Source organism: Elephas maximus, chromosome 11 (genome assembly GCF_024166365.1).
Source record: "Elephas maximus indicus isolate mEleMax1 chromosome 11, mEleMax1 primary haplotype, whole genome shotgun sequence".
NCBI lineage: Eukaryota > Metazoa > Chordata > Mammalia > Proboscidea > Elephantidae > Elephas > Elephas maximus.
The window spans coordinates 28,084,690-28,112,681 of NC_064829.1; the positions used below are offsets into that span (position 1 = coordinate 28,084,690).

Below are 27,992 nucleotides of genomic sequence, written 5' to 3' on the forward strand. Positions count from 1 at the left end.
TGAATGTTACAGCCATTTCTTAAGATTTTTTTTCAAGGCAGGTTAAGATTAGTTGTGATTTACAAAAACTAACCAAATAATAATAAAATGACATTTTAAATAGATTGCATAAGCTGAAATTTTAGTGTAAGAAAATAGAAAACAATTTTATGTATCACTGGGAAGGTCTTACTCATTTTCTCAATCTTTAAAATATCAACTGTATGTACAAATTTTGCAGATAGAAGAAATTAGTCATGAGCATAAAATGTAACATTAGTCTGTGTCCTTAATATGTTAGTACTCACCCCCCCCCAGTCCTGAGTTATATTCTAATCAATTGACATAAGTGCCCAAGTACACGATTTCCAATTTCACGTGTTTTTTTAATTGGGTAAAAGGCTTGTAAGGAAGAGTTGCGGATATAGAAAATGCTTTAAAAAATTACCTGAGATAAAAGTAAATAAAGTAGCCGCACTGTGTACCCGGGTGTTTGTGGGGTGGAGAGAGAAACAGTGGTCAGTGTTAATGTTGTATGGCTCGTTTGCGTTTGGCAAGTGGCATATTGTAATTATGATGGATTTCAGTTTTGAAAAGCTTGAAGCAACCGGAGACAAGGGGCGGGGGGGTCCAAACCGACCTCCCCACAGAGAGGAGGCAGATGATTTCGGGCTCTGCCTCCTGAACTGTCCCGATTTTCTGGGGTCTCTACTGCGCTCACCCAAGGTGTGCAGAAATATTGGGGAAATAAATGATCAACCAATCAATGGCAAGGAACTGAAACGTCTGAAAAGGCAGGTGGGGGAGCCAGGGCACCCAGTCTCCACGATCCAGAGGGGGGCTTCGGGAGAGGGGGGCATCAGGGGTGACGGACGCTCTGCCTGAGGAGGGGCAGGCGTGGCGCGCCTGACCCGGGCCTCTCTCCGCTCTCGCGCAGACCTGCTGGAGGACCTGCCCGAGAGTCGCGAGTGCGTGAACTGCGGCTCCATCCAGACGCCGCTGTGGCGGCGGGACGGCACCGGGCACTACCTGTGCAACGCCTGCGGCCTCTACAGCAAGATGAACGGCCTCAGCCGGCCCCTGATCAAGCCACCGAAACGTGCGGTGAGTGAGACCGCCGCCTCGCCCTTCCCTCCGGCCGGGCCCCGGGCAGCGCTCCTCCCCGCGGGGCCGCAGCTCGGCGCCGGGTGCTTCCCACCGGGCCCCTGACCTCGCCGCCGCCGGCGGCCTGGGCGGTGCTGGTTGTGCGGTGCGCGCCCGGGGCCCTGGCGGTTTCAGCCCGGCCAGAGGGACTCGGCTGCGCGCTCCTGGGCCTTTCCCGGCCCGCCCGCGGGCGTCTCAGTGTAGGCCACTGCGACACCAGACTTCGGGGGAGGCGAAGGCTGCCCCTTTTCTGTATATTCACCTATACGGAATGATGTCGTTTAGTGAAAAGGGAGGTGTAGGGTACTATTTTTTTTGTTGTTGTTAAAGTACGAAAATAATCCATATTTACGTATCGTACTTTTTACTGAAATAATTCTACAAGGATACACAAGAAATTGGCAATGGTGGTAAGCTGGGGAGAAAAACTGAGTTCCGAGAGAGATCAGGTGAAGGAAGGAAACATTTTTCTCTGTGTATTCTTCAATCTGGTTTGGTTTTGTATTCTTGAAAAAGGTGTGTGTGTGTGTGTGTGTGTGTGTGTGTGTGTGTGTGCATAAACAAGCCATGTTCGTTTACAACAGTTCCCTTCAAATAGAATAAAACAGCAAAAAAACTCCGACCTCTGCTCTGCCCCCTACAAAACTTCATTCTGGGCTCTTCTACTCTGTCCTTTAATACCTTTCCTCCTCGATTGAGCACCACATTCTGTACGTCTTTTGGGTTGCTCTGGAGTCTGGTGAAAATTTATTTAATCACTATGATTTGAAATCTGACTGTTGAGAGAACTGCAAAGAACTTGAGAAATGCCTAGTCTGTGTGTTCTTCTCAAGACTAGAATTTTCACCAATTGGAGCACATTTTACCATGTTTAGAACAGGGAATTCTGATTTTCTTCATGCATTAATCTCATATTGTCATTATGTGTGTTTATTAGCAGGAGAGGGTATTTGCTGCTGTAGTGATTAGAGAAAATAAATTAAATGGTTCATAAATCCCACTATAAAGGTAACATTTGTTGAACAAGTACTCATACTTTGATACCTTTTAAGAAAAATATTTTACAGTTAGATGCCGGATGTCTTAAGTATCCAAGTAATTTATTTAATTGTTATACTCTAATTAGCAGGAACAAATGCTACTCTTGTTGTTTGTGTTAAATAGATTAGAGGGAAATTGCATCACGATGTAAGTCTGACACCTTAAAAAGAAGCAATTAGTTTTATGGTTGTTTTGTTTTTAATGCATTTAAAATAAAGTGGCTGAGGTTAATTTAATGAGCGGCTGTGCAGTTAAACATATTACAACCTCCCACAGCTTAAAATTTTCTTCCAAGGGCATCCTTAACTTCAGTGTGTGACTCCTCGTGGTTTTCGTTTTCTCTTACTTGCATCTGGCATTGTATTTAAAAAGAAAAAGTAGCCCATGGAAAATATTACAATAAAGTTCCTTATTTAATAAAACTTATTATTTGGGGGGACAGGGGAGGAGAAAGGCAAATGGAGCTGAGTACTAGGTGAGCTCTGAAAGGTAACATTTTCTCAAGATTGGGTGAACAGCTGGTAGAAAAGTAGCCATTTAGATACAAGTTGCATTCTAAATTTGATCTAGTAACATTCATATTAGATAACACCATTTGTTTTGTGCCTTTATGGGTAAAAAATAACTGTTGCTAGAAAGAAAACAGTTTTTCACATCTCTGAATCAATTAATTTTCCTTCTGTGTGGCAGGTGTCCCGGCAGTGACCAAGGTCAGCCAGTATGCTTTGTAAATGGGTTTATAAATGATACCAATTGAAGGGTGTGTCACTATCAATTAGTTCTCCTTGTAGGCTTTTTATTTATGGTTTTGATGGATCTAGCGTAGTTCTCAGAAACAGAAGGTTGAACCCAAGTTTGTTTAGCCAGCAGTACAGAACCAATCACTATGGATTTGAACTCATAATACGTTGCAAAATGAGAGATTTATGGTGTGGCTTGAATTCCTTGTCACTGATGAGTACAACTAAGATCACTTGTAACAAGGAACTTTTATAACCCGTTCACCTTCATTTCACATGTTTATGAGGACGGGCTTCACTTATGATCTGCAGTTGACAGTCATAAAATTCTTTGTTATAATGGCAAATTCTGATAACAGATTTGGTTCACATTGACTCCAAATTCCACTGGAAACTGTCATAAATGACCTGTTTATAAAATAAAGCTTTCTGTCCCCTAGCTTACTGATTTCACATTTATGAAGAGAAAGGAGTGCTCTCTGAGAAAATTATTTTCTTTTATCCAAAAAGAGGAAAAAAATAAGAGAAAAAGAAGCCCCACGTGTAAGGTTTTGTTAATGTTTGTTCTCATCATTTTAGCAAAGCAGTTCCCCAGATAATATCCCTGTTAGCCAAGCTCAGTCGTTTCCACTGAAGTCTGATTCTGTCTTAGCACTTGCTTCTCAGAAACGGTGGGTGTAGTGTTAAAAGGTTTACTCGTGTCTCTTTGTTTTTATAACTTGTCTGGAAAGAGTAGTGCTAAAGCAGTACAACAGGATGTGAATTGTAAATGCAAAATTCAATTTTATCTTTTAAATGTGTGGGCAAAGGATTTTGAAATCTCTGTCCTCTCATCTGTGAATATTCATGCTCAATGTATATTTTTTGTTGTCCATTCTTCACTACTTCTCTAATTAATCAGCATAGCTAAATTTCCAATTTTTTTTATTTGTACATTTCAATTTCCTTTGGTCCCTGAATTTTTCCTCAGTCTTTTTGCTGAAGTCATGATGCATTTTTTATAGTTGCTAATCTAGGTAATTTAAAGACAAATCTTATATTTTGCCATTTGAGGGAGGAAATTATACTAGTTCAAATTCTCATTCTTTATAATGCACACATAATAATTTAGGGGAAATAAATTCCCCCTAAGGTTCTTATGCATAAAGGGAAGGTGGAAATGGAAGTCACAGTCATACAGTTGGCCGTTCCTGGTAATGCCATTTAACCCTTTGTACAAACAAAAATTGTGTATAATACCTACAGGGTAAATATTGATGTCACTGTATAGAAGACTATGTCAGCATCAAAACATTGTTAAATTTACTTTCTCGTAAAAAAAAAAAATTCTGGCAGGCAATTATGACAATTATGGATTGTATTAAAATATGTTTGTTTACGAAGTATTAAACATATTTTTCAAGATCCATTTCCATTAACATACATAAACCCTAAAAACCCAAACCCATTGCCATCGAGTTGATTTCCAACTCATAGTGACCCTATAGGGCAGAGTAGCACTGTCCCATAGGATTTCCAAGGAGGGCTGGTGGATTTGAACTACTGACTTTTTGCTTAGCAGCTAAGCTCATAATCACTGTGCCACCAGGGATCCTCCATTACATAGATCCTTCAAAATTTCCTGAGAAATAGACCTGGTTAGTTTTCAGGGTGAGCTATGGGGACTGCCTAAAGCCACTTAGCGTATCCGTGGGTGGTTTGTGACTCTTGTATGTCAGACCTATGACCACAGGGCTGCCTGCTTGGAAGTGGGGTGGGGGGAGAACTCTCCTGCTGGCCCAGTATTGTATAGTTATTTCTGGTGTGTTTTGGAATATAATTCTGTTTGGGCAACCTTTAGAAAAATAAACCTGATTACCCTTAAAGTAATAGCAGTAACTAGGAAACTCCTCTAAATTCTTGGAGAAGAAACCATCAGTGAGACTTTCCATATCATGATGCTAGTGAAAACTTGAAGTGGAGTTATTAGCCAACATTATATGATTGCTTATCAGTTATTTCTTCTAGAATTTATGCTAATATGCTGGAGCAAATCAAATGTTTGGGTTTGGGATTGAGCACATTATGTAAACCTGAAGTTTCTTGACTCAGGAAGGTCAACGTAATTATACTTTAAATTTTTTTCTCAAGGAACATATCATTTATAATAAACCCAGGTACATGCTTGTTGATTACAGCATCGTAATACAATGAAGTATGTAGCATATACATAAAAATCGTTTGTATCTTCGGACTTACTTTCTTGTGCTGTTTTCTAGCCTGCATCACGGCGGCTTGGATTGTCCTGTGCCAATTGTCACACCACAACCACCACCTTGTGGCGCAGAAACGCTGAAGGTGAACCCGTGTGCAATGCTTGTGGACTCTACATGAAACTCCATGGGGTGCGCCATTTATTCTCCTCATGTGTATATATGCATTTGGTGTCTTGTTGTACAAGGTGGTTTTAGTTTAAAAACAAAAGGGAAAAACTTGAATTTTTGAAAGTCAAATATACATTTGAAGTATGCTCTCATTAAATCTAAGATGCTATTAATTACAATATAAACTATTATGAATTAGTAAGAAACAACAACCAAAAATGCTGTGTCACACATATACATCCCAATTTTAGAAATGTTAAAATGTGAAAAACATGCATTTGAAAATTGATAACCTATGATACCAGTCCCTGTCCTGCTTTTTTTGGGGGGGGGGGCATGCTCAGAGAACATGTGAGAAACCAACTAGAAGTGCACAATAACTATTTTATATTTTCAACTTTAAAAACACTTGGAATGCAATCAAATATATTGGTACAAAGGAGTAATATGTTTAAGAGTTATAGCTAGAAAGGCTCTATACTTCATTTTAAAGGATCACACAAAATATAAACACATCAGTCTTACAGAGAAAAGTAAGCTTGTATCTGTAGGAGGAGGAGAACAAATGATCTCTTTGAAATAAAAATATTTATTCAGTGGTTTTCCTCTACAATTGAAATGATTTAAAACAATAAACATTAAATTGAAGCAGTAAATTCTCCCTGACAAATTAGCCCATTTCCTCTGAAGGAATCTGTATGGTTGATGGGGGAAAGTATAGGCACTTAATCTATTGAATGTATATAAAAAATTAGATTGAGACTAATGCCAAGTTGTTTTTTTTTTTTTTAATGAGGTGTCTTAGTATTAGTGTTGAGTGTTTTAGTTAGACTTTTCTTCAATATAGTATTTATTAAACTTATGGCTTATATGAAAAAAAAAAAAAACTTTTAGGTGCCTCGGCCGCTTGCTATGAAAAAAGAGGGAATTCAAACGAGGAAACGAAAACCAAAGAACATAAATAAGTCAAAGACTTGCTCTGGTAAATATAATAAAATGCTACTTGATTGTATTTTCAACTTTAATGGTAAGTATATGTATATTTATAAGGTTAATTTTGACCGTTGCAGGTAATAGCAATAATTCAGTTCCTATGACTCCAACTTCCACCTCCTCCAACTCAGACGACTGCAGCAAAAACGCTTCTCCTGCTACACAACCGACAGCCTCAGGGGTAAGTGTCACAAGTAGGGCCAGAGTGGTCACAGTGACAGTGAGCTCTCTGAGCGAGTGGCTTGCTCTCTGGTGTATTATCTCAGATTTTATCTTATCTGGTAGTACAATAATCTAAACCAACATTCAGTTTCGTTAGCTGATACCTAAGAACAGTTTTTAGAGGAAATTACATTTAAATGTAAACAAAATGACAAATTTAAGTACTTTACAAACCTCTTAATTAAGATGTATATCTTTTTTTATGGTTAAATTAACCTAAGTAAAAGCCTGAATTTGAGTATTAAAGATCTTAAATGGTTTTATTTCTAGGTATTTATCTGAGTTGTTACCTTGTATTTCTGACATAGGTCAGAAAAACTACTAGGCCAACAGTTTCCTATATCCCAGGGCCCGTGGCATTTAAAACTGCTCCAGCTGTTTTTCCTTTTTATTAATCATCTATCCGAGGCAAAGCTCATCCAAAGGTGATCACTGGTTTCTTTTCACCCAGCTGTCCCCATTCCGGGAGATCTGGACTTTTCTAGAGGACCTTAGTTGTACCTGGGTTTGTTACATTCCAGCAACAGCCACAAACCCAGAGAGGTTTGTGCCGTTGAGCACCGGCAGATGCCAGGGGTCTTTGAAGATCACAGGGCTAGTTTCTATGCAGCTATTGCTGAGACTAGGTTTTCCTGAAGTAAAAACAAACAAACAAACAAAAAACCCGTATTTGCCTGGAATGCTCTTTAAAAAATATCTCAGGTAGATCCAGGAGAGGACCTTGGGCAGCCGACTTCAGATAGTGCCTGGTGATTCTTTGGATTATGCTGAGACTAGTTTAGGACTAAACACCAGCATGTAAATTCCTGCTTGCTTAGTGATTGTTTTCTACGTTTAGCTTTGCTCTCAAATTATTTGAGGTACTTAAAACAAAACAAAACAAAACAAAACAACTGGATTCCTACCCTCCACCCTAGCCCCAACCCTAGATTTCCTTAGTCTCTGGGTGTGGGGCTTGGAAATTTTTAAACCTGTGCCCCAGGTGAAATTTAAACCGCTGCCCTGAAGCTGTCTGTGAGCCAGGGTTTGGGAACCATAGTCCTGGTATTTTATTGGTTTAAACAAAAGAAAAAAATTTAAATGTTTAAAACAAAATTTAAAAACTGTTGCTTAAAATTATATTTGTTACCTTTCTCTTCTCTTCTGAATTTTTTGGGGCCTTTTCACTGATGAAACCAGAAGTTTCAGCGTTTCACAAAGGATCAGTTGTCTCGATTTGTTACAGACACATGTTAAAGAATGTTTCTGGCCTTTTATAAAAATGGACTCTGGTGTACGATGTTTTTTATAGGCAGATTAGGTGTAACTTTTTTGTTTAAGGACCTCAAGTAATAAATAGAACATATTGCATGTTCGGAAGCCCTGGTGGCGTAGTGATTAAGTGCTGCGGCTGCTAACCAAAGAATCAACAGTTCAAATCCAGCAGCCACTCCCTGGAAACTCTGGGGCAGTTCTACTCTGTGCAATAGGGTTGCTGTGAGTAGGAATCGACTCGACGGCGCTGGGTTTAGTTTTTATTGCATGGTCAGAGATGGAAAAATCCAGCATTTAAAGATAACCTTTATTATATCCTAAGTCCTCAGAAGCAATTATCTAAAGGAGGCAAAACAATGTTTCGGTTTTCCAAAGCCCTGAGGAGCAGTCCGCTTTTTGCCCTTGAGTGTCTCTCCTAGCTGAAATGACATTGCTGCCAGACCCTGGTCACAGGTACAGGTCAGCTTATTCAAGGCGAAAGTATAATTTGAATGACAAATGGCACAGAAAGAGATATTTGCCAAACAATGGACTTCGGGGACTTGGGAGCTTTTAGTGGATGGAGTCGGTTTTTCTTCTGTGGTTTTGTGATGTAGATTTTCCAGATGGGATCAGTTGCCCTTCTGGGGAATAAATTCCAGCTGTGGGAAGGTCTATACCCTGGCCTGGTTGGAGGGGCTTCGGGAGTTCTCTGAGCTTTCCAGCGCTCCCCACTGCCCTGGGATCCCTCCAGGGGTGGAGTGCAGGTGTGTGTGAGGGTCCTTGTCATAAATCCAGCCCATGTTTCTAAAATGCATGCAGGTGCGTATTCCAAGGGGCCACCAGGGACAGAACGTGCTGGAGGTGGCGGAGCTCTCTGTGGGCAGTGTTCTTCAGAGGAAATCTCAGTTCCTTACTAGAGGCCAGGAGGCAAAGAAACAAAGATTTTAGAGATCTGGGGAGTTTCAGAGTAGTCTCACACAAGGTCTTTTGCTGCAACACACTATCCTGGGCAGCCTGCACGGGAACCGGGCAGCCAGAGGTGGTGTGAGCTCAGCGCCCGGAGAGGAGGCAGGGTCGACTGGAGTGTCCCAGGGTAGGGGTGGAGCTTGCCTACTGGCCTTCCCTCTGTCTCCTGTCCTCAACATGACTCCTCCAGGCAGACGGCAGGCACCTAGACTTGAGGGTTTTCTCCCACTGGTGAACCTGTCAGGAGTGTTTACAGCAGCCCCTACCTGGCAAGGTGGTTGTGCAGAACCAGGCCTGCTCAGCAGAAGCAAATCTGCCGGCTGCCTTTGGAAACTGTCCCCCTCAGGATCATTGTAGTAGCGTCTATGAGGCCGAGCCACTTCTACAGGTCGTTGCCAGGTGTGCAGTGTGCCCCTGCGTCCCTTCGCACTGGGCAGTGCCTTCTGCTGGGTGGACTCTGAGCCCCTCTGTGTGGCGCTCCACAGCGGAGCAACCACAGAGAACACTGTGGAGGAGTTATCTGCGGCGGCTGGCAGGAGCAGTTTTAAAAGACTGCTGTGTGGACAGGTATTTTATTTTCCCATTTTGTTTCTGGTGTATCATATTGGAGGGTGGCTGGCTTTGTGGCCGTCTGCCTAGAGGGTTTGGTGAAATATTGGAGGTGAAGGAAATATTACCGCCACATGGCTAGGTTGTATTCGGTGTTTAGGAAGCGAACATATCACACAGCATCTTAAAATAAATGACTGTTGATCCCCACTGCCACCTGTAATGTGGCAGAATGAGTAATGCAGGGTTATCCTAGTTTTATAGGAGCAACTGAGCTACAAAAACAAAGCACACTCTAAGCCATACTCATAGTGGAAGATAGGGCCTGAGGGGTCACACATTCTTCCACTTAGAGATGCAAGTGAAAACATAACAGCTCATCTGCTTTTCCTTAATAGTGATTGCGAGTTACAGAGGTCCATATCAAACTTAGTGTTCATTTTAATTTCACCCCTGAGAGGTCAGTTGTAGGAGATCACCACCAGGCATTATCAGCCAGCTGCTTTTGAATCCTAGTACGGGAAGGGAGAAGTGTTCTGGACAGGAGCTTAGTTTAGTATCTGGAGGGAGGCTGTCCTATTGTGTGTTGCTGAGTGAGCCTTCCTGGTGAAACAGTGGTTAAGAGCTCTGGCTGCTAACCAAAAGGTTGGCAGTTCGAATCCACCATCTGCTCCTTGGAAATCCTACTGGGGCTAGTTTTACTCTGTACTATGAGTCTGAATCGACTGGACAGCAAGGGTTTTTTTTTTTTTTTTGGAGTGAGGCTCCAGGGTTCCCCTCCCCAGCAGGAATGAGATGTGGGCAGGATTCCCTGTGCAAGCAGGCATTCTTCCAGGGTGAGTGTAGAAACTTGGACTTTGAAGTTTCGTTGACTTACTTGCATGTCTTAGCTTTAATTACTTGTTACTAATTTGTGTTTTAGCTAGACTTCCATCTAGGGAACAGGAGTCCTTCCTTCTGATAGTTTTGAGGTCAATGGCCTGATATCTCATGACTCAGTTTCCCTTTGTCGTAGGCTGTGCAAGTGAGGTAGAGGGAGGGCAGTTGGCTTCCTGTCTGGGATCAGGGAGACTCACTGCCATGACGCCTGGCTTGGTCTTTATTTGGGATTCTTTGTGTTTACTAAGAAATATGGTAAACTTAGTTTTTGATTAGACAGTTGACTAATTTCCCTGACTTTTGAACTTAAAAAGTTCAATTTCTTGAAAATAGACATTCCTTCTGGATAATTTTTTTTTTCTTGTACATGTACATGTAGATTTACTAAAGAACGCGTATGTAGTTGACCTAGGTAAAATATCAGAAGACTTTTTTTTTGGCATTTACTCTTATAGATTGTAAGAATATTAAAATCTTTTTCATTGAATTCTGTTTATTTGCTGAGTTATATTTTATAGGTTCTTTTGCTTTTGTTGTTTAGGGGGTAAACATGGTAACATGTTGTATTTCAGCAATTCTCAAATAAGATTTAGTAAGTATTCCAGAAAGGGTCCCATCCCATCTGATTTAAACCAAAGATTTGTAAAAGTGCAGGGTACTTTATAACTTTATAGCACAGCTCCCAAACAAGTATTTCCTCTAATTTCCTTTGGGATACCAAGCCAAACCAAACCCATTGCCGTTGAGTCAATCCCAACTCATAGCGACCCTACAGGACAGAGTAGACCTGCCCCGTAGGGTTTCCAAGTGGCTGGTGGATTTGAGCTGCTGAACTTTTGGTTAGCAGCCGAGCCATTAACCACTGTGCCACCAGGGCTCCAATAGGGGAGGATTTATTTTGGGAAGAAATTAGTAGTAAGAATTACTGTCTGAGAATAAGGAGTCACAATGTAGTTTGCTAGCCTAAAAATAGCTTGTATAAATAATTATTAAAAAAAATTAAACTGGCTTAAGTTGATATTAAATCTGCAAAAATCATAATGTTGAAGTCATCATTAAACATATAATATTGAAATTAATGGAGAAGTAGTATGTCTTACTAGCCCTTGCCTTACGGGTCTTCGTTTCAGTTAAGAAGCATTGCTTGAACATCTGCAGTATGGAAGATCTTGTTTACAGTTGAGTAAAACATGGTCCCCGACCTCAAATTGCTTATACTGGGATGGTGGGAACGGGGTAGAAGGGCTGATACAGACACAGACCTCACTACTGGTCAGATTTGTAGGTGCTTTGAATGAACTACAAAATATGTACTGTAGGAGGGAGTGATGAATTCTGATTGCGGAGTTGAAAATGGCTTCACAGAGAAGAAGAAATTTGAAATAGTTGAATCAAGATTTTTTTGCAGGAGAAAAATTGGGATATAAGCATCCCGGAAAGAAGGAAGAGCATGGATACCTATGGCACTTGGGAAAGTAGTTTTAGGAGTTCAGTGTGGCTGGAGCGTAGGGTATAAGAAGCCAAAGGTAGGAGATAAGGCTGGAAAAACAGGTGGGAAGTAGATAGTCCTGTTTAATGAAAATATTTCAAATCAGTTATCAACTCATCCTTAAGCAGTGCCCAAACTACATTCGTTTCTAAGTGGGGAGACTTTATTTAACCCTCACTTCAGTGACATGTGTTTTCTGTCAGCATGTTAGGGTCCATCAATGGAGCCCATCAATTAAAACATTCTTAATTGGGAGTATTTCGATAATTGATGTAAATAAACGCGTGCTCCTGCTTGTGTGTTTTAAAGGGGTTTCCACCTCACAATTAGGAGCAACACTTCTTCAGAGCTGTTTACATGCACATGCACTGACCTCTTGTGCTTTCAACATGGGGAGCACTTCAGATTCTCTGTCTCCCCAGATCTCAGAGCAAGATGGTTAGGGGTGGCTGCCTGGTTACCTTCCTAATGGAAACACTGTGGTGGTTCCTTGTTTGAGCCACACCCTTCCTGCAAGGAGAGGTAGACATACTTAGACTAAAACTAAGACAGACCTAAATTCTGCCCATTACTGGTGACTCTGCCACTGGATGGGCTTTACCCAGTCTTTGGTCAGCTTCTCCATATTAAATAGTTCTCATTATTCCTGTTGCATTTTTCTCCTGGGGTGCTATGTGCCTGACTAGACCTATTTCCCCTAGTCATTACCACTTTGTGGTAATAACTTTATTCAACAACCTTATCAGAAGAGATATTTCTCCTGAGCTGCCTGGTGCTCAATCTTGTGCTAGAAGTGGTTTGAAAGAGTTAAAGCGCATTCCTAAGTACGTTTGGAGCCCTGGCGGAGTGGAGTTTAAGAGCTTGGCTGCTAATCAAAAAGGCTGGCAGTTCAAATCCACCAGCCGCTCCTTGGAAATCCTATGGGGCAGTTCTACTTTGACCTATGGCGTTGTTATGAGTTGGAATTGACCGGACAGCAACAGGTTTGGTTTTGGGTTTAAGTGCATATGAACATCAGGGAGTGATTTCAGTAGAGACTGACACTGTTAGAATATTTGAGTGTGCTTTACAAGGCCTTCTGGAGAAAGCTTAGGCAGCTTACAGGCTAATACTGAAAATTGTTTTTATAGATTTTATCTATTGATATTTGCATCCTTTGGTGAAAACTGGGGAGAAAAATCAGTCACACAGCTTACTAGATATTGCTCAGTTGATGGGGGAATGTTTTATTAGCAGATTTACGTTCCACTATCTTTTTCTCCAAGTAATTGAATCCCTTTGGATTTACCGTGGCATTATGGTTGCTCACAAAATAAGTTTCTTTTAAACAGCCAAAGGGTGCATTTGTGAAGCACTTGGTTCGTGCTTACTGTACTAGTTGCATACAATTTTAGCTGCTTTCTCAGAGAAACTTGACTTTGAGTAGGAGTTCGGATTCAAAAGGCTCCTGGGACTAGGGCAGAAAATTACTGCTTAACTCCCACTCCAATATTCCACAGGAGCCTTTGGCGGGCTTTAGGACTAAACATTAGTCTTGCATCTTATCGTAGTGGTCATGCCTTGGGGATGTTTTCTCTCGTTCCCATACTTTCTTATTTATAAGGTAGTGGCTGTTGGAAGGCAGGAAACTAGCTTTTATCAAATGTCTTTTATGTGCCAAGTGTTTTGTGTACACTTTCTTTTTATTCCTAACTATTACTCCCCAAATTAGGTGTTTTTATGCCTATTTTCTATTTGGGAGGTAAGGATCAAGCCCAAGGTCATGTATTGCATTAACTGGCAGAAGTTAGATTTAGATCCCGATCTGGCTGGTACATATTCTAGGTTAGTATGTGATGGTAGTTCATCTCTTTGAAATCTTTGAAGAGATGAAATAATGTTTTTAAAAAGAAATTTGACTGCCTTTGTTTAGTAATTTCAGCATCAAATACCATCCCACTAAAACAGGTAGGGAAATAGTGCAGAGAAGTGCTTTGCTTCTAGTGATCAGTATATAAGGCACATGATGCAAGTTATCTGGTTGGTATTATACTTAGCAATAACATGTATTATAACCCGTTGCCATCAAGTCAATTCCAACTCATAGCGACCCTATGGGACAACAGAGTAGAGCTGCCCATAGCTCTTCCAAGGAGTGGCTGGTAGATAGATTCAAACCCCTGACCTTTTGGTTAGTGGTTGTGGCTCTTAACACCTGCCCCCACCCCCGCCCCGGGCTCCAACATCTGTTATGGTTGAGTAATATTAAGTAAAAAAAAATAATACTAGGTAGTAAAAATTACTGTTGTTGATGAGCCTCATGTGATTATAAAAAAGTTCTCTTAAAAATATTAAATACAAGATTGCAGTATTGAAATTTTTCTAGGAGTGTGATTTAGATCCACACACAGTAAGTACTAAGCTATTTGGAATTTGAACTTTATTTCACTTGTTAGAACGTTCAAATTGCTTTCAACTGACTTTCAGGAAATAATTTAAAAAAAGTGTTTTTAATAAGCAGGTGACTTTTTTTTTTTTTTTTCAGAGCTTATAGTCCAAAACATGCTTTTTTTAAATAGAGAAAAAAAAGAGAGCTAAAAAAATCATTAATCTCCCACAAGGGTCTGTAAGAGTGCTGCGGTTAGGTATTATTATTGCCTCATTTATAAACCAGACCCGGAGTGACTCCATAAGTTCACAAAGCAAGCCCGTGTTGAAGCCGGGGCTGGAACCGATGTCTCCTGCTCTGAGCCCAGGGCTGTTACCATACCCAGGGAGTCCACCAATCATCACAGTTATTAATATCCCACTTGCCACATGCTACAAGCCATGAATATAAATATTTTGTTGGCATTTTATCTTCAGGCTCCCTGTGTGCCAGGCTCCTTTTCTTTCTTCTCTCACAGCGCCTTCTAATAACTTATGTTCCTGTCTGACCGCATTGGCCTTCGCCGTGAAAGTCACACGTCACCCTGGCAGGGAACACTGAAGCATGTGGAGTTTGCATACTTGCATACTTTCATTTCGATCTCAAGGCTTTTTTCTGGACTCTTTCATTCTTTTGTTTGTGCGGTGTATGTGTGTGTGTGTGAGTGTGCCCACTTGCGAGCACACAGGGAGAAAGAGAAAAAAAAGAAGGGGGGAGGGAAAAGAGCTGGGAGAAAAATGGTACGGAGTAGTTAGGAAATACATTATATACATTAACATCCAATGGCTTTGTATATTAGGAAACAGTAAAACTATATTGCTCTTTAAATAAACCATAATATATATATATATCCACCCAATTTATCACAACCGTGGTTTATTTAATAAGTGACTTATTATCACAATCTGAAGGCCAGAATACTAGGTAAAGAAGAAGTCCAGGCAGGAATAATTTGCTTCCCACATGGCCTCAGGTTAAGAGTATTAATTTCAGAACAAAACTTTTCTTTGTAGGTTACAGTGCTTTTGTTTTGTTTTGCCTTTTTTTTTTTCCTGCCTCTGTAGGGTTGCTATGAGTCACAGTTGACTCGACGGCAATGGTTTTTTTTTTTTTTTTGGTGGATATACAAAATTGTCACAAAACATGAAATAATGTTACGGGAAAACATGGCCAAACTTAAGAACTCTGGCTTAGAATGAATGCTTTAAAATGTTATTGTTAAATGACTCTTCGAAGAAAATGAATTTCTTTACTGGAACAAAAAGTAATTTTTTATACATTTCATGGGTGTCTGCCAAAAGAGTTACTAGCAATATGAAGATCTAATGGATAAGAATTAAATACAATCTGTTAGTGCTGTTCATGTTTCAACCTACCTGTTAATTTTCTTTGAATCTTAATCATAGTAATTTTAAAACAAAGCCTCTCCAAAAACGAGTATTGGCAACATGATAATTCATAATTAAGCTGATACCTACTATGTCAGGCCTTCTAGGCCCAGGACCCAGAATTGTGAGACTGAGCACAGGGGCTTACTTTATTGACCTCAGATTTTAAGAAAGATTTAAACAAGTAAACTACAAGATAGTGATTTCAGTGACCTGTTGGAGTCTTGTGAGTAAACAGAACTCCAAGTCAATATCTGACCATGTTTATCTGATGGCTTCCCTGATGGTTTTCACCAGAGCTGGGGCACACACTCCAGAATCAGGTTTTTACTCTGCTAAGCACAAACACCTCTAATTTGAAGCCATTGTTCATTTAGGTGCTTGATTTTTGAGGAAGCCAGAGTATAGTCTGAAGTTTATTCTGGGGCTTCACAGGCTAGCAGTTTGAAGGAAACAGATTGAGGCAGCCAGGGCACTAGCTCCGACTGTCTGCGACTACACGAGCTGCTGAAGTTTTCTAAAGCCTCTGTTTTCCTCCCCCTACTAAGGGGGAAAAGTAGTTCCTACCATCTGGTCCTCAGGAGTATTGCGCAGAATACGTGGGAGATGTCCACAGACCTCTTTGAAGCTCAAGAAGAATAGTGCTACTTAGAACATAACCTTGGAAATGCAGAGCGATACTCTTTATTTGCAAGGTGTTTTTCATTGCGAGTCGTCGGAAATAAATCCATACTTTCCTGTTGGGGAAATTTAGAGCTTTAGAGCAGTTGTTGTTAACAACGTAACCATATTTTAAAGATTTTTATTTCCCTGATAGTAACAGTTTTCATCCCTTAAGATATTTAGTGCTTTCATAATGCTTCCTTCGGTTTAAATGCATCGTTAATTCCCATTGGTTCTCTGACCATGGTGCGCTTTCTGGAATTGAGGTAGATTAAGATGCTCACCCAAACCCCCTAAAAAGCCAGTTTTATTTTAAAAGTTAAGATCCTAATCCACCAGGTTTTAAATCTTGCTTCAGGATCTTTACTACTTAGTTTGAAGACTGGAATAGAGTAGTCCATTTTGATTCAAGTTAAGTTTTTTCTTCAGTAGGCTAATTGACTTCTGGTTGTGGGACAGCCCACTTCCCCTGCAGTTTATATTTGGACATGGATATGTTCCTGAAAACCCCAGAGTAATTATATACTTTGAGTGGTGCCTTTCTTCGTCACAGCATGCCTGTTGCCCGAATGGGCACAGATGTGTCAAACAATTTGCTCCACTGTTCAGAATAGGTTGTGTGTACAGTTCTTCCCTCCGTGAAGACGGCAGCAACCCTCAGTGTGACTCTAACCTGGCTGACTGGGGCCAAGGAGGCAGCCAGAGAGCTTGCACTAAGGAGTTTGTTGTGGTGAATTACAAAAAAAAAAAAATGCAGATTAGGTTATTAGCTGAGGAGAGAAGCTACGCTCTAGTGCCTTATTGAGCTGTTAGGGGACAACGAAGAGGGTTTTGATGTGTCGGACAATTTTCACGCACCCAGATGGAGACAGAATTTGTGTGTTTGTGTATCTTTCATGTATTACCTCCTAGTTGCTTTTTTGTCTGATTCTATGTTACCGAATATAGGATCCAACCAAACTGAAATGAGCACATGCGCATAGCTTTTACAGTTATGTGTAGTTTTATCAGTTAAGATTTATAAGGCAGTGCTTCCCCTTTGTTGGAATTTATTTGTAGTTTTTAATTTTTCTTTGGGGAAAGGCGGCCATAAAGCACCACAGGAGTCTAGCCTAGAGGTTACAAAAGCAGGGAAGAGTACTTTGGCAACGAGGAACGGCTGGCTTCCCTTCACAAAAGAAAGAGTCCTCACCACAGACTGACTTAGATGTGTAGGAAGGGCAGATCGTAGGTCCTGGAAGCCTGAATTCAGGCTGAAGAGGCCTCATGATCATTATCAAAGTCTGACGCCCTGGGAGTGATCACAGCTCACCCTTCACCTGGCCTGGGTGCAGTGTTTCCTCTCTTCAGGGAGAGGCTGCAGCGAGAAGGATTGTAGCACCGGGGACCAAGTACACCCGTGTAGGCTCAGTTTTGGTTTTCTTCCTCAGTAGTGAAATTCATGTTTATGATTCACAGAGAACCTCCTTTATTCTTCTGAAAATGCTGTGTTCTTTAACAGTTTCCTTTTCTCTAAAGGGTTTGTCTTGTCAGAGCTGTTATGTGGGCATCCCCCTCAGAGGCTGTCTCTATTGCTGCTGAATATGGGATACGTGCAGGAAAGGAAAAGAGAACATACGTTGTTCTTATAGTGAGCTCACTACGGGCCAGGCACTCTGCTGAGTATTTGACTCCCCCAGCTAATCAAAACAGAAATCCTTGACTTTTCATAACCAGTTGCCATGGAGTCCCTTTTAACTCATGATGACCCCATGTGTACCAGAGTACAACTGTGCTCCCTAGAGTTTTCAGTGGCTGATTTTTCATAAGTAGATTGCCAGGCCTTTCTTCCAAGGTGGACTCAAACCTCCAGCCTTTCAGTTAGCAGCCAAGCACGTTAACTGTTCACACCACCCAGAGACTCCGCTTTTCACAAAGACAGTATGTATGTCCAAAATGAGTGAAAGTTTTTTCTCACAGGAAAAAAATCCTGGTGATCTAAAGATTAACTATGCCCACTCCATAGAAAAAAAACCAAACCTGTTGCCTTCGAGTTGATTCCGACTCATAGCGACCTTATGAGTCTGCTCCATAGGCTAGGAATATTTTCCATGTCCCCATCTGCAGCAACCCAGGTTCTCCCTGAAGTCATTTATTCCTTTAGGAGGAGTTTCCCCGCCCAGCTGCTCTGCCTGTCTCCCACCTAACCTGGCTGGCTTTCAGTGCTAAGCCTGGGCAGGGTCTGGTGCTGATAACACATTCTTTCTACAGGAAGTGCCTCCATTTTCAGTTGTCTGTGGGTGGGTGGAGGGCAGATAAGCTGTGAATGGAAACACAGAGCAGATTTCTACTCCACCCTCATACTGCACTTTGATCAGAGAAAGACTGGGACCCCCTGCCTGGTCTAGAGGCCTGGGAGGAAGGATGGTAAGCCTTGGGCATTCTGAAGCTAAGCTCTTCTCTACTTTGCTCAGGAACATTTAAGTTGGTTTAAGTCTGGTGGAATGCCTAGTTTTATTACGTTGATATAGGTCTGTGATCTTCGCAGGATTTAGCGAGATATGGGAAAACATGTTAACCGATTCAAATTTATACTTGTGGAGTTTGTGTGTGTGCATGTGTGTGTGGGTGTCTATACTGGGTCCAGGGCCTTAATAATTTTCTCAAATAGTTTTTCCCAGAATTGCACTGATTCTCAATAGGTAGCTCTGGATTATAACCAATGAAGAAAGGGAATGAAGATGAAGAGTAAAATGACGAGCCAAGTTTCTTAGGCAGGTTGTGATCATTCTAGACTTTTTTTTTATTGTGCTTTAAGTGAAAGTGTACAAATCAAGTTGGACTCTCGTACAAAAATTTATAAACACCTTGCTATATACTCCTAATTGCTCTCTCCCTAATAAGACAGCACACTCCTTCCCTCTACTCTTTTCATGTCCATTCAGCCAGCTTCTGTTCCCCTTTACCCTCTCATTTCCCCTTCAGACAGGAGATGCCAACATAGTCTCATGTGTTTACTTGATCCAAGAAACTCATTCTTCCCAGTATCATTTTCTATCCCATAGTCCAGTCCAATCCCTGTCTAAAGAGTTGGCTTTGGGAATGGTTCCTGTCTTGGGCTCACAGAAGCTCTGGGGACCATGACCTCTGGGGTCCTTCTAGTCTCAGACCATTAAGTCTGGTCTTTTTACGAGAATTTGGGGTCTGCATCCCACTGCTCTCCTGCTCCCTCAGGGGTTCTCTGTTGTGTTCCCTGTCAGGGCAGTCATTGGTTGTAGCCAGGCACTATCTAGTTCTTCTGGTCTCAGGCTAATGTAGTCTCTGCTTTATGTGGCCCTTTCTGCTTCTTGGGCTTATAATTACCTTGTGTCCTTGGTGTTCTTCATTCTCCTTTGCTCCAGGTGGGTTGAGACCAATTGATGCATCTTAGATCGCTGCTTAAGACCCCAGACACCACTCTCTAAGGTGGGATGCAGAGTGTTTTCTTAATAGGTTTTTTTTATGGCAATTGACTTAGCTGTCCCCTGAAACCATGGTCCCCAAACCCCCGCCTCTGCTACGCTGGCCTTTGAAGTGTTCAGTTTATTCAGGAAACTGCTTTTGGTTTAGTCCAGTTGTGCTGACCTCTTCTGAATTGTGTGTTGTCTTTCCCTTCACCTAAAGTAGTTCTTATCCACTATCTAATTAGTGAGAACCCTCTCCCTCTCTCCCTCCCTCCCCCCTGTCGTAAGCATCAAAGAATATTCTTTTCTGTGTTTAAACTATTTCTCAAGTTCTTGTAATAGTGGTCTTATACAGTATTTGTCCTTTTGCAACTGACTAATTTCACTCAGCATAATGCCTTCCAGATTCCTCCATGTTATGAAATGTTTCATGGATTAGACCAGTTTTGAGAGCAAGTGACACTGATTCACACATTCCATGTTTTAACTTTGTGGAACGGTGCTTCACATGTGCGTGGGTGACCAGGCTTCAGCAGCTGTGCCAGGTGACCTGGAGACACTTACAGTGGTGCACTGGTGGCTCTTCAGAACCCACTTCTGTCAGTTAGGGCCTCTGCTCTGGTTCCTCCCCAGTTTTAACTCTGCTTTGTGACCCTGCCGAGGCTGCCTGCTGTCAAGCTTGTGCTTCTCTGGTGCTCTTGTCTTCTGTTGTTATTTGGCCCCGGACTCTTAGTGACCCCACGTGTTCTTCCCTTCCGCAAAGTGAGATTGTGCTTTGCCATTCAAGTAAAATAGTCAAAGGAAGGTATCAATGGCTGATAGCCTTGGCCCTCTCATGTGGTTCCCTGTCCGCCATCCCCTCCTCGGTGTCCTCACAGCACTAATGTGTGTGCTCAGATAACTTGGAATTATCACAGCATTACAATTTGTATCCTACTGTTTTTCACTTATATAAGAATTTGTCTTGCCGCGTGGTCTTGCTATTTTTACTAATTGCATAATAGTTCGTTTAGTGGATGTACCCTGCTTTTCCAAACCGTTCTGAGATTATTAGACACATTCATGGTTTCCACTGTTACAAGTAATCCTGCAATGGATATCTTTCTTTGTGGTGCCTTTTCCCTTCCTTTGAATTATCTCCTTATGAGACATTTTCAGAAGTAAAATTAATAGGGTGAAGTAGGGTATAAACTTCTTGATGGCTGTTGACATTACTTTTAGGTGTGTAACAGAGTATAGTCCAGTGGCCAGAGCTGAGGCCTGCTGTGATAACAATTTTTTTTCTTTGCAGGCTTTCTTGTTTAAATATTATATGTATGTCCCCATTTAAAAATAAGGCTATCAAGTCTTGGGCGTAAATACTTCTCCCATTTTTGCTAACAGACTCGAAGAAGTTGCTTTTGATTTCAGATGAGCGCATGTTTTGGGGTTTGTCTGCCCTTTGACAGTAGGATTCTTGCCTGGCCATATATGTCAACATTTTTGTTTGAAAAAAGAAGACAGTGACGATTTCTAGGGATAGTTTTTGTGATGATTATCCCTGTTGCCATCGAGTTGATTCCAAGTCAGAGCGACCCTCTAGGACCAAGTAGAAGGTTGGCAGTTCGAATCCACCTGCTGCTTCTTGGAAACCCTATGGGGTAGTTCTATTCCAAGGAGCAGCTGGTGGATTCAAACTGCTGACCTTTTGGTCAGCAGCCAAGCTCTTAACCAGTGCGCCACCAGGGCTCTGATTATTGCCCAGGAGTAAGAATAATATACAGTGTGTTAAGATTTCTTTAATGTGGCTCCTTTGAAAAAATGTCAATGAGCCTTTGTATACTGTATTCAAACATGAATTGAGGTTTACTTATTATTTTTTTCAATGAGCCTTTTGAATGGCTGCAAAGCACCTTGCTTTCTCTTTGTGGAGAGCTGTCAGCCAATGAACAGGATGTTCAAGGAGATTGTCCTCACTTAGCTCTAGAGGAGTTCCCACTGCTTCTGCCCTTGCCCAGTGATGCTGGTAACTTACTGGGGCTGAAGGATAGAATTAGTGAGACTAAATTAAGTCCAAGTTCCTTAATCTTAACAATAACAATAAAATACTAATAATAGCCTATACTTATATGTGGTTAAGTGCTACGGCTGCTAACCAAAAGGTTGGCAGTTCGAATCCACCAGCCGCTTCTTGGAAACCCTATGGGGTAGTTCTATTCTGTCCTATATATCGGGTCGCTTTCAGTCAGAATTGGCTCGATAGCAACAAGTTTGGTTTTAGTTTCATACTTATGTAGTCTTTGCTACTGCAAGACACTGTTCTAAAAGCTTTACATATGTTAACTAAATTCTTTAAACAGCCTTATGCCATAGGTACTTTTTGTTTCCGTTTTATAGGCGAAGATACTGAGGCACAGAAAGGTTTATGTCAGCTCTTCTAGTTTTCATCTTCTACCTTATCTCTTTCATGTCCTTGCTTCTTCTTTCCAGTGGGTTTTCTGTTGAACAGGCTAGGGTAATTATTCCTGTTACCCTCACCATTCCTGCATGCTCCACTTTTGAAGACCCCTTCCTCATCAGTAATAATTGCCCACTATTGAATGTTTGACATGGGAGAGTACGGTCCTAACACTTTTTCAAACATTACCTCATTTAATTGTCACAACGACCCCTTGAGGTAGGTAATACCCACTTACAGATAAGGAGGCTCAGCGAGCTACCAGGATCTTGCATAAATGGCCAGGCTCGCCTGCCTTAGACCCTCCCCAGGAATCCCCTTCCCTGTGGGATTCTTAGGCTGACCTCTTATGTCCATGGCACTCTGTTTGCTTGACAGGATTACTGGAGCTATTTCAAAATTGTCACAAGAATCTATTTAAAATTTTCAACATTTCAATGACTTTGTGAAATTTGTATTTTTATGCACCGAAAGCCCTTAGTTTAAGTCTTTAAGTTTGCATTATTAAAAAAGAGTTAGGATGTGGGTGTACTGTTGCTGGATTTTCACAAACTCACATTTTTGCTAGGAAGGGAAAGGGCAGGTTACCTGTGGAAGGGCTAGATTTGGTTTGTCTAGCTGGGAGGACATTTGGGTCCGTAGACAAAGTCACATGACAGGACCTGGTTGGGGGTTACTCCTCTGAGGCCCCGCTGTCCAGCTTCATGCAGCTATTGTGAGGATGAGAGAGAGCCACACCTTGTCCAGGAAAAGGGGAAGGACCACACTGACTTTTTTCTCTTGGCTCCATGCACCACTGGATGGGAGCACCTTCCCTTCTGTTCAGCCTGTGTCTGATCTTGGGTATTTCTCTGAAGTTCTTGTCATGTAACCTTAACTCGGCCAGCCAGATGGATGTTTTAAGGATCTAATGGGATCATGTCTGTAAAAAAGAAATGCTTTGAAAAGTCCAAGATGTCCCACCTGTGTTCAGTAACCAAGTAGCTTGGAATTTATGAATTGGAACCTGAAAGCTTGAGAGAAATAACTTCTGAGCCTTTAGAAGGAAAAAGCCATGATTAAAAAGTATGTGATTATGACTAGATCCTTAAAAAGTCTCTCGAATGCAACTGATTTCTCAAACTGTAGTCTAAACATGATTTTAGTTATTTTGGTTTGACTCTACCAAACTGTATGATGTTTTCTATTTGGCCTTTTCTTATTTGGATGGAAGGAATGAATTAAACGGGGGAAAGGTAAACGTTTACTTGCCATGATCATGACAAATGTAGGTGTTTAAAATTTTCTTCATACTGTGGTCTGGTTCAAATATGGCCTGTTTTTGGAAAGAATTAAGGTAAATGAGGTAGACATTAAAACCAGAGTATCCGTGGGTTAATTTTCCATGAAGTCAGTGCTCAAAAATTTCATTTATCAGGCAGTGTTGGACTCTAGCATTTCTCTTTAGACTCTGACATAACTGCCAAGTCTTCTGGCCATGCTGTGTGTGTGTGCATGTGTATGTGTGTGCATGTAATGGGAGTATGTGTGCAAGTATGTGTGTATGTGCGAGTATATGTGTATGTGCAGAAGTGTTCATGTATGCACGTACGTGTGTGCACTAAGTGCTCTGCAGTTTTTCTTTTGAAGTGATTAGATTGAGTGTGCATCATTATGGCCTATTTACGTACCCAGTGTCATCTTTTGGCGCTTTTCACCAAGAAGATTTCTTCCAGTTCCCCTTTCTACCTTGTTCATCTTGCCGAGTAGCTACTGCCATGAGTTCTAAAGTGGACAGGATAATGTTTCTGAGTTTAAATTACCAGCGTTAGGCTGATAGCACGTTACCACACAGTACGACTCCGCCACTTCCCGGGGCGGTGCCGAGAGAAGCCGGCTTTATCGGGTTTTTTTGCCCCCACCGACTCGAATGCCTGTTGGATGTGGCTCTCGCCCCTGCTGGATTTAAAATCTCGTTTGTGCCCATGTGTTTAACTAGCAGGATCGTGGATAGCAAATTTATCAATAACTCTCTCACCCCTTCTCTCCTCCTCTCTGCCCCTCTCGTCCTGCCAGGCAGGTGCCTCCTCAGTGATGTCTGGCCCAGGAGAGAGCACGAATCCCGAGAACAGCGAACTCAAATACTCAGCTCAAGACGGGCTGTACATAGGAGTCAGTCTGGCCTCCCCGGCGGAAGTGACGTCATCTGTGAGACAGGATTCTTGGTGTGCTCTGGCTCTGGCCTGAGCCCGCAGCCACAGGAAGCTGGGAGAGTCCACCACGGCCCTCATGTGACTTTTGTATTATTTTATCAAGCAGTCCAAACAGTGGCAAGTACGCTGACAGAACATTCCTCTGATGCGTTATTTCTGTGCCTTTATTTTGAAAGAGATGCATTTCCAAAGAGGCTTGCTCCGCCTTACCATCGGGTCCCTCGTGAGAGAAGATGGGGTTCTTCCGGGGGAAAGGTCAGCGGAGCCCAAGAGCACACCGTTCTCTTCCCCTTGCCAGGACCCTGGTGCTGCACTCCCAGCCAGCCTGCCTCTGGGCTCACGCGGGGATTTAGTGTCCATTGCGACACTTCCGGAAACCGGGACTGGGACCGGGGCCTTTCCTGCTAAGGAATATTGAGAAAGATTTTTAGAAAAGGTTTTATGTGTGTTGTCCCAAATCATGTGCTTCTGGTCGATTTTGGTTATTCGCGAATTTCTTCATACCTTGTCCAGATCCAAATTTCACATGCGTTCGTGGAGAAGATCATTTGAGCGTTTCGTCACATCTCTGGAGGCTGAGTTGGTTCATGAGGTCTCTTGTCAAAAATATTACTCAGTTGGCAAGACTGCATTATAACGTTAACATACACTGTGACTGAAGTTTTTCAAAGTTCATATTGTGTGGCTGATCTGAAGTCGGTCAGAATTTGTAAACAGGGTAGCAAACAAGATATTTTTCTTCCATGTATACAATCATTTTTTTAAAAGTGCAATTTGCGTTGCAGCAATCCAGTGTTAAATCATTTGCATAAGATTTAACAACATTTTTTATAATGAATGTAAACATTTTAACTTAATGGTACTTAAATAATTTAAAAGAAAAATGTTAACTTAGACATTCTTATGCTTCTTCTACAACTACATCCCATTTCTATGTTTCCAATTGCTAAAGAAAAATATTTCAAGAACAAATCTTCTCTCAGGAAAATTGCCTTTCTCCATTTGTTAAGAATTTTTATACAAGAACACCAGTATATCCCCTTTATTTTACTGTGGAATAAGTGCTGGAAAAATTGCAACAAAACTTTACTACCTAACAGATAACATTTGTAAATACTCTATGAGATACCTAGGCATCTTTAAACACTATGGTGAAGTCTGTATAGTGTGACTAACCCACAGGCAGGTTGGTTTACATGATTTTTTTTTTTTTAATGGGATGTCATATGGAAACCTATTTCACCAGAGTTTTAAAAATAAAAAGGGTATTGTTTTGTCTCTGTACGGTGAGTTTCTTCCCTTTTAGTTTCATTTTGTTGTATATAACTATGTGGGTATAGACATTAACATAAAACAAGCCCATGTGATGTTTGCAAATTGTCTGGAGACTTTCCTTTCAAAGAATTGTCCTTTTTGAGCATTTTATACATTTGGCTTATTTGCAGTTGGCACATGGAGTTAGGTATCACTTTCAGTTTGCATTGGGGATCATTTTTATAAGTGCAAAAAAAAAAAAAAAAAGACCTGTTTTATTACATGAAATTATCTGAGATGATAAGCATTCTGTTCAGGATCAACCATTAATAACATTTTGGAAAGTCCAAGGTTTCTTCCCTTGGGAAGGAAATCTGCTCTGTGGCTCAGAAGCAGGATAACTTCCTTTCTATTCCCTCCCTTTTGCAATGGCCATGAAGTCTCATTTAAAACTCACCTAGGTTGAAGACCTTGCACTCACCAGAAGGTATTTAAAAGTTATTTGAACAGGCTGTTTTTTTCTTCATCGGGTGGATTTCAGGAAGTCGGGGCTGTTTCACAACATAAAATGATGGCATTTTAATTTTGGCTTCCTGGGAATGTGACATGTTTTACTTATTTCATGCATTTACTCCAGCCATTCTATGGGATCCAGCCCGAATCTTTCAAGAGAAAGGAAGCCTTCCTCAGTGATATTCGGAAATAATGGGTGGTGTTGGTAGCCTGGTGCTTGTGTGTCTGGGGAAGACACTGATGTTCACACACATGCAGGTATCATGGTGGAGGAGAATAATGGTTAAGAGTGCTGGACTTGGGGTCAGACCACTTGGCTTCAAGTCCCAGCTCTGTCATGGGCTAGCATAGCTCTGACTTTCGTTAAGTTACCCCACTCTCATCTTCTTAATTTGTAAAATGAGGCATAGGGTTATGTGAGATAATTCATGTAAAGTATCTAGCATGGTCCCTGACACATAGTAAGCATTCAATAAGTGTTAAGTTGAATTTGAGAAAGAGTGGCTGCCATAACATGGGTGTTTTGAATAATGCCTTACTTTCTGTGGAGTATCAGACATTGATCTTTTTTTTTTTTTTTTATCAGACATTGATCTATAGGCATCTGATGTTCTTTGGTCGCCTGCACTTCTTGAGCAATGCTGGGGAGAGTGAAATGAGGGCCTGTCCCTGACCCATGAGTGGCAGAGATGGAGGGAGAATGTCTGGGAGCTACCAGTCTAAGTTGAACTGATGGCTGTTTTGAAGAAGGGGGCTGACTGACAGCAGGAGAAAATTATTCTCCCTGATGTATTTTTTTCTCCCCGCTCTTATGGTTCTCATTACTTTGCATGCTTTCTGGTGGGTTGGGAGTTGTTAGAGTTAATATGCTTTGATTGGGAAATGAATTTGTCTTATTGGGGCTTCCAAATGATCTTTTTCCTTGGAAATGATTTCACATACTTCTTGCAATCCTAAGATGTAATTAGGTTTGCTGCCTGCCCCTCCCCCATTTTTATTTATTTATTTTTTTAGAACAAAGTGGAAAGAATTCTAGCTTTCATGAAATAAATTACAAGGAGCAGAAGGAGGGCAGGAGGCTTTTTGTAACCCATCCTAATACAAGGACCTCCACTCATCTGGTCTTTTTAAATGATGGCTTTCTTACCTATGCTTATATAAAGCAGAAATATTATTTTTTTCCCCAAGTACACGATCTCAACACCCCTCTTCTAAATGTGACATACAAAAAACAAGTGATTCATTTCTCAATAGGGAATGCATTTAAATATAGGTGCACCTCAGTTTAAAGAATCCTTAGGCCCATTACCGTGGGTTGTAGGATTGTATGTCCCCCATCACCCATGGCTGATTTTAGGCCATCTCATATATAGGCTCTCTCTGGGGTCTCTCTCCAGGGTCACTTAATGTTGTTTCCCGGTGCCTATGGGAGGGTCAGAAAAGCAGAGGCAGCCATTCATTTCCCCCTGAAAATAAATTAACTTTTTGTTCGTGGGAAATGTTCTCTCTAGTCCTTAGAAATTTGATGTAATTTCAGATCACAGATAAATGAACTGCTGGGAGGGCAATACAGCCAGTCTTTGGTGGCCATACCAGATTCCACACTGCTTTCACTGTGGTACAATGTGGCTGCTTCTGTGTGCTGGCTGAGTTCTCTCTATACCAGTATTGCCCATGGGCCTGTGGATCCCCAAGGATCTGAGAAAGGAAAAATGGGTGTGTGTGTGGAGGGGGTGATGGGTGGGTGGAGGGGCAGAGATCAAGTATTTATTTGGAATAAGGTAGCTCTGGCTAATCCAAATGTGTTTTGTTTCTTGGTTGAAATTCTATTAATTCAGATTGGTGACACCAGTTATCTCCTATTGGTTGGAAGCCCTAATTGGCAGTCAGATAGTAGTTTTATTATTTTGAGTGGGAGAAACTTCAACATGAACACATTTTTGAGATCAAATATTTCAAGACAGGGTCTGTGGGTTAGAATTTGGTTTCTACAGCTCTGGCCATGTGAAGTCTTGGGATGGATTTTGTGCTGCTGAGCTTTCAACAGCTGGATTCAAAGCAGGTTCTTTTGCTTATGATCTCTGTGGGGGGGAGGGGGCAGTAGATATCTGTAGGC

The 27,992-nt window shown here is 41.4% G+C and overlaps 1 protein-coding gene across 3 annotated transcripts in view; it reads left to right on the forward strand.

The window, feature by feature from the left end:
- Nucleotides 1-27,587, forward strand: part of GATA6 (GATA binding protein 6) — a 33,749-nt gene extending 6,162 nt beyond the window's left edge. For 2 of the 3 annotated variants that reach the window (XM_049901947.1, XM_049901946.1), the window contains exons 3-7: nucleotides 917-1,083; nucleotides 5,162-5,287; nucleotides 6,161-6,248; nucleotides 6,337-6,440; nucleotides 23,973-27,587. In XM_049901947.1, coding sequence (XP_049757904.1) covers nucleotides 917-1,083; nucleotides 5,162-5,287; nucleotides 6,161-6,248; nucleotides 6,337-6,440; nucleotides 23,973-24,143 — 656 coding nt within the window. In that variant the 3' untranslated portion in view covers nucleotides 24,144-27,587. The remainder of the gene's footprint in view (nucleotides 1-916; nucleotides 1,084-5,161; nucleotides 5,288-6,160; nucleotides 6,249-6,336; nucleotides 6,441-23,972) is intronic. The other variant, XM_049901948.1, reaches the window with a different exon arrangement.
- The last annotated feature ends 405 nt before the right edge of the window (nucleotides 27,588-27,992 follow it).